The 7,500-nt window shown below is 38.4% G+C and overlaps 1 protein-coding gene across 6 annotated transcripts in view; it reads right to left on the bottom strand.

Moving 5' to 3' along the window:
• LOC135216728 (uncharacterized) overlaps positions 1-7,500 on the bottom strand; it is a 481,792-nt gene that overhangs the window by 61,668 nt on the left and 412,624 nt on the right. For all 6 annotated transcript variants that reach the window (XM_064252201.1, XM_064252232.1, XM_064252208.1 and 3 more), the window contains exon 17: positions 2,834-2,977. In XM_064252201.1, the coding sequence (XP_064108271.1) occupies positions 2,834-2,977 (144 nt within the window). The remainder of the gene's footprint in view (positions 1-2,833; positions 2,978-7,500) is intronic.

Raw genomic sequence — 7,500 nt, 5'->3', positions numbered from 1 at the left:
TTCAGATGCTGATTGGGCAGGTGACACGGATGATGATAAGTCTACTTCCGGTTTTCTTTTCACCTTAGTGGTGGTGTTGTGAGTTGGAGTAGTAAAAAACAGAGTTGTGTGGCTTTATAAACTGCTGAAGCACAATACATAGTGTTAGCTAGCGCAACACAAGTAGCTGTTTGGTTGTAGAAGCTAACAGGAGATTCAAAATTTGAATGGTATGGCCAAACGTTGATTTTAGAGGACAATATGTATACCATTGCTATGTCAAGGGTAATTCTGTTGCAATATTGCCCAACTAATTATATGATTGCTGATATATTTACTAAGGTTTTAACTCATGAAAAATTTAAAAGATTAAAACAAATGTGGGGAATATATAAAATGAAATTATTTGTTGGTTTGCCCATGCAAACTGTACTGATTAACTTTGTATTAAGTTTGAGAAGGAATGTTGGTATCACAGTGTAAGTGTTCTTCAGAAATAAACACGCAAAGTCTGACCCACTGTTTTATTAGGTTTTCAAACCTAATAAAATAGTGCTATGTTACACCTGGAACAAGTGACTAGCACATGAAAAGTCTTCATGGTCAACAGAGATAACACATGCTAAGAAGAAAAATTTGCTCTACAAATGAAATCATTGAAAGATCTACTGGTACTTGCAGCTGTCAGGCAGCCAGTTATCTCAGACTCACACGTTAGCCACTTGCATAAGTTTTAATCCATCTTGTTATCACTAAGAACTGAATGGAATTGCCTTTGTTATGTATTTCTGAAGGTTGATGTAGCAACAATGATCATGGTAAAAGCTTTTCCTTGGAAGTATTCAGTACTTGCCTTGTACCATCTGTTTGAAATTAGTTCGATAATGCTTGGCATCAACATGGCAGTGAGTCGTTATCAAGAAGTAGAACCAAATCTTATGGGTTAGGCCCTTTGTAAAATCCAGCCCTTATTGAATTTACTCTTCAAGTAAGGGCATGCTAATTAAATTACAGAAATTATCGATCTTATGTCTTTGCATCTAGTTTCCCTTCTAACTGTGTTAGAAGTTTGTTTATTACTTCCTTGTAAATTGTTAAGCTTATTTACTATATCCACTGGTGCGAGGACTGCCATTCACATATTTCAGCCGAGGAACTATTATTTCAGTTTTAATCTATCTTAGTCCCTTGTTGCTTCGAAATTTTAGTGTCTAACAGGTGCTTATGAGAGAGAGAGAGAGAGAGAGAGAGAGAGAGATAGAGACGAGACGAGAGAGAGAGAGAGAGAGAGAGAGAGGGAGAGGGTTTAGAGAGGGGGGGGGGGGGTTTAGGGCGGCTGTAAAATAACAGAAAAATTTGTTGTTAGAAGTATCAGAAAGCCAATCATTGCACTGATAACTATTATTAGAATGAGAAATATGTGATAGTCTCCTGGGATATCAGACACCATAAAAATGTAAAACAAACTTCCACATGAATTTAAAGAAATTTAGGATTAGGCGGCATCCTATTCCTCATTGAAATGAAACGGATAAAACCAACAAATATAAGTCGTATCTTCGTCACTATAGCCACCGCTGCTATATGACATAAAATATCTCTGAAGTCTCACCACTTATTATATAGTACTATTTCCCTTATCTTCAGATACAAGAAAATCTGGTTCTTCCGTCTCCTGTGGTGTCTTCAGATCAGCTAACATGATCACTTACCCTTTTCTTCGGCTTGGTGCGAAAGGCATGTCCAAAGCATCTCCATCTCATAGAGACATTGAACTTTTGTAATATTCTTTATAAAACCAATTCTATCTATTTTACCATCTGCTGTGGTATTTTATTCTTATTAGGCTACATTTTCAAAATAACAAATTATTCTAGATGTTTTGCACCAATAACGATCGAAGTACACTACGTAATCCTACATTTGTATGTAATTTCAGTCTATTTGATTTCCTTATCTTATTCAACCTGACTACTGCCACTGCACACTTTCCCTTTGTAAGTCTTTCGCTAAATTTTATTTCGGAAAATCTAAACTGGATATTATTGTAACTTAATATTTGAAAGATTCGACCTCATAATGCTTTCTTCTCCTGGTATTTGTTTATGCCTTTTACAGAATCTACCATTATTATTTTCAGTTTTTCTTAGATTTACTTTTCTCTCTAGTTGCACTAAGCACTCTATTTAGAAAGTTGTGTAGACCTCGTGGGGTATTTCGAGAACTGAAACACCATAGTCTGCATACTTCAAGTCTCTAAATCTTATATCGTGATGCCAATTTTCACCACCACCTTTTCATTACAAACCCCATTAAAAGGACATACAGCAAAGGTGATCTACCATTCACTTGCAGGACCCTACTCTTTGCTACAAATTCATCTTTCACTACTCAGTTAGTAATGACTTCAATCTATTTTGTTCATAAATGTTTCTATTTACAGAGGTGACCCCCAAGACTTTCCATAATACGTATTGATAAAACTACTTAGAGTAATAGATGGTGCCCCTTTTCAAGAGATTATTCTCACCAATTATGAGCAAAAACATTATTATTGTTTTCATTACTATTTTGTTAATACTGTTAGTTTTAACATTACTCTAATTATGTATTCTTGATAGCATTTAACTTGACTGATAGATAAAATCTTCAGATTCTATACTCTCTTAACTTGATCCAAACTTACAATAAAACCTTCCTGGATGACTTTGATGAAATCTTTTTTCCCCATGCCTGTGATTTGATGTTACAACACAGTTACTTCAAATCTATACTTTCTATAGTACAAATTAAATTATACCCCTATAAGTGGACTTATAACTACTGTACTTTAATAAGTCTTTCAGCCTCTTACCCTCATGACCTCTTGAGAAGGCTTCTCACCACTGAAGATATCACTAATCTCTGACATCGAGAAACTTCCATTTTGAACGTACGACAACATATCCAGGAAGCAGTCAGGAGCAAATTTCACAAATCCCTCTCTCGGTTCCCCTCCCTGTAAAATAAGAATGCCATAGTGTAAATACCGGTAACTATTACATCCATCAAAATTAAAAGAACTATAAAATATAGACCTTTCTATAAAGTAAATGAGTGTAACATATAGCCTTAAAAATATTACTTACCAGTAAAGATATGGGAGTGCATTTCTTCTCAAAGCATAAAAAGTTTACTAATTATAAATTACCCATAATTTGTAATAATCATAAGGTTCCTAGATATGGAGGGGAACATAAACCTTAGAAAATAATGCAGGAACAAATGAAAAGTCTAAGTGAATACCAGAAATTAATGGGAAAAAATCAGTATTTTATTGTATAAAAATCTTAGTTTTCATACTCAACATACATAACCACCACAAATATCCATTTTCGTACTTTATAAGAGCAACTACAGAGTTTGCAACTTATTAACAGGTATTTTTAGACTGGGAACTAAAGGCAGGTAATAACAGGGATTGTGAGGTGGATACTGTTGGAACAGTAACTGTTTTTATTATGTAAAATATTTAAACTGGAACTATTTCACATAATGGAACTTCATACTTGCAATCCATACCAGTTAAAGGATTGTTAGCTACTTTGATACCTATAATGTTCTTATAGACTTGACATGCTATTTGCAAGGGAACCTTGATAAGGGTTTTGATAGCATAGTAATTAAAATACATTTTACTGCTGCTTTCGATTCAGGGAATCACAAGACACTTATTTATAAACTTCAGAATCTTGGAATGGGTGGATATGTTTTAGTATTACTTCAAGATTTCCTTACCATAGGCAGCAGCGAGCTGATGTGGAGAGGATCTTTAGTGAATCAAGGCCTATTGAGCCTGGAGCACCACAGTGCAGTGTTCTCCGTCCACTGTTATTTTTAGCATGCACAAATGATATGATTGTTGGCCTTGAAAACAAGATTGTTCAGTATACCGATGATGAAACACTTGTGGGTGTAGTAATCTCCACTTATGAGAAATGAAGCTACCCTCAGCCTAAATAGGAACATGGACAGGGTCAGTGAATGGTGTAGTTGGTGAGTATGAGGATGCACTCCAGTAAAACGAAACCACCATTGATTAGCATATCTTGTATAGATATTGCACCCCGTCCTCCCCTACAGATGGATGGAACTTTGCTGAATGAGTCTGAAGCTTTAATATTCTAGGTGTAAGTTTTGACTCGCATCTTACTTTTGAAAAATATCTAGTGAGAGCACAGTGATAAAATCAATACCACTATTTTAGGTCATTTGTGCTTCCTTTACTAGCTACTGTTCTCCAGTGTGGAAGTCTACTTCTGTTAGACTTCTATCTCTTTTAGATAAAGTGGTTTGTGGTGGTATGTTTCAGTTTCCTAATAGTAGCAGTTATGATTTGAACCATCATCTACAGATGATCTCTTGTTTGTTACTTTTTCATAGGTTATATTTTAACAGAGATCTTTCACATTCACAATTGATCCCAGATCACTTTACCTGTCAAGAGAAACCAGATTCGCTGAACAGCAGCACCAATATGCAGTAAATGTGCCTCACTGTCGAGCTTCTCAGTTCCAGAGGTGCTATACTCCTCCTAACACTCTCGGACTGTGGAACAGCCTCCCAGAGGATATCATGCAATTGGAAATTCAGAAGTTTAAGCGAAGATGCAATGCATTACTACCCTAATACTGTTCTTGCATTTTAATACATTTTTAACCATTTGTTAATATTTCTTTAAAATAAAAAATCTTTCTGTATTTCCCTTTGTCTCCGCCCCTTAATAATAATAATAATAATAATAATAATAATAATAATAATAATAATAATAATAATAATAATAATAAGGAGGCCTTCTCTTAGGGCAGTACCATTGAATACTATAGCTGTTTCAACGGCATTTGATTTATATAGAATCTTCTCAATTCTTCTTATTATCTTTTTCTCGTCAGCATGTAGCTGGTGTATTAGGTTTCCTAAGGACATGTAAAGATTTCATTTGTCTTAGGTTTATTCCTCTAACGTGTCGACAGTGCACAGGCAGTCACCTATGAGAGTATACAGTAAAGTGAATTAAGATATGTTTTACAAGTATTTATAGCAGGCAAGGTCGTTTACAATCGGTGGGCGGGTCGGTGAGCAGGGATTTTAATTGGTCGTTGGATGGTAACGAAATCTATCCTTGAGGCGTTGAGATCTTCGTGGTCTGGCCGGGGTTATTAGCGGGGGTTGGGTGTTGGTTGGGGTACCTACCTCCTGGGCGGCAAGTACTGCAAGCTGTCCAGGTGACATGTCTTCCGCTCGTTCCCTCCTGCTTTCTCTCTCTCTACTTCTTCCTCTCTTTCTCTCTCCTTTCTCTCTCTCTTTCTCTCTCTGCAAGTTCCTCTCTCTCTCTCTCTCTCGTCACGTCATCTCCTCTCTCTCTCTCTTCTCTCTTCTCTCTCCTCTCTCTCTCGCTCTCTCTCTCTCTCTCTCTTCTTCCCTTTCTTCTTTCCTCTTTCTCTCTCATGCTTGTTCCTCTATCTCTCTCTATCTCTCTCTCCCTCCCCAACCCCCAACCCCCCCCTCGATCTCTCCTCTCTCTCTCGTGGCGGTATATGGAGTCGGTTGGTTTCTTGTGCTATTTCTTCTTATGATGGTAGGAAGAAATTCCGTTTCTTTTACCGTGTTGATAGTCGGTTTTTTCTCTAATATGTGTAATGCTTCAAGATAACATAGGCGTTTCCGGTCTGGTGTATGGTCAATAATTTCTATGTTCGTTATAAGTTCAGCTCTTTCTGGTCTCCTGCTATGCTTTTCCCTGTAGTGAGTGAAAATGGCCCCTTCTTGAAGGTGGCAGGAGAGACGCTTGGAGAGTCTGGTGGTTGTCATCCCGATATAAGAATGGTGGCATCCATCCACCGGGCATGTGAATTCGTAGATGACACTCCTTCTCTTCAAAGACGTTTCTGGGGGCGCTGGGTTGTTTTTAAGAAGCAGCTGACTGATTTTCATATTGTTATAGTATATTATGAGGCTAATTCTATCACCTTCTGCATTGGGGAGACATTTTCACTGATTATTTTCCTTATAGCCTTTTCGTCTTCCAAATATTTGTGGTGCATATAATTTTTATAAAATATTTTTATAGCTCCACTTTGGTCATTAGTTTCGGTCGTTCTCTCCTGGTGCCATTTATTCATGGAGTCCCTCGTTTGGCGTTCGACCATGTAGTTTGAAAAGTTTTTGTTGATGAGGACTTGTGTAGACCTTTCGGTCTCCCTGGTGGTTTCTCTCCATGTGGAACAGTGTGTAAGGGCGCGGCGGACGAAGGCATCTATCACAGATCTTTTATATCTGTCTGGGCACTCGCTGGACCCATTAAGGCATAGACCCGGGTTTGTCTCTGTGTTTGTAGTGTATCTAATTCTCTTTTAATGTCTCTCCTCTCTTTCTTCTTCTCTTCCAGCTGGCGGAGCACCAATGTCTTCCTGAAGGATGTAGTGTTGTCTTCTCTCGTCGCAGCTGAATTATGGAGCCGTAGACGGGTATAATTAGGGAGGGGGCCTTCTCTGAGGGCAGTACCATTGAATACTATAGCTGTTTCAATGGCATTTAATTTATATAGAATCTTCTCAATTCTTCTTATTATCTTTTTCTCGTCAGCATGTAGCTGGTGTATTAGGTTTCCTAAGGACATGTTAAGATTTCATTTGTCTTAGGTTTATTCCTCTAACGTTCGATAGTGCACTTGCAGTCACTTATGAGAGTATACAGTAAAGTGAATTAAGATACGTTTTACAAGTATTTATAGCAGGCAAGGTCGTGTAAAATCGGTGGGCAGGTTGGTAAGCAGGGATTTTAATTGGTCGTTGGATGGTAATGAAATCTATCCCTAAGGCGTTGAGATCTTTGTGGTCTGGCCGGGGTTATTTGCGTGGGTTGGGTGTTGGTTGGGGTACCTACCTCCTGGGCGGCAGGTACTGGAAGCTGTCCAGGAGAGAAATAAAAAGAGAATTAGATACACTACAAACACAGAGACAAGCAGCTTCCCAAGGAACCCGCCGTCCAGACATTGATGCCGCCGTCCAGCGCCTGCAGCAGAAGGATTACCACAAGAGAGAAAGTGGCATACTTAAGAAACTTGTGAGGCTTAATGGGGGAAGTTTGAAAATTCCCCGAAAAAAGAATGATTTCATCAACCTCACGGAATATAAACCGACACCCGAAGAAGAAGATCTCCTTAATCTTGGGCTCAGTACCCACGTGATAAAAAAGCCAAACCCACATGCCAAGCGCCTGGAGGTCGAAGTCCTCCTTGACTCTATTCAGTCCCTCGAGGATGAAGGTAGGGTCAGGTCGAGCGACTCCCTCCAGCCCTTACTGTTAGCAGAAGCCCTTGCCAACCGAGGTGCCCCATACAGAAGCGCTATCCTTACAGAGAATTGAAAGAAACTGCTAAAAACTTGAAAGCAGTGTTCATCAAGACCTCTGAATATCATGAGAAACTGGACCAAATACTGGCTGATCAATTCAAATTCAGAAAAATCAACAAGAACCCGA

The sequence above is a fragment of the Macrobrachium nipponense genome, chromosome 19 (assembly GCF_015104395.2).
Source record: "Macrobrachium nipponense isolate FS-2020 chromosome 19, ASM1510439v2, whole genome shotgun sequence".
Classification (NCBI taxonomy): Eukaryota; Metazoa; Arthropoda; class Malacostraca; order Decapoda; family Palaemonidae; genus Macrobrachium; species Macrobrachium nipponense.
This window is presented reverse-complemented; position numbering and strand designations above follow the sequence as displayed.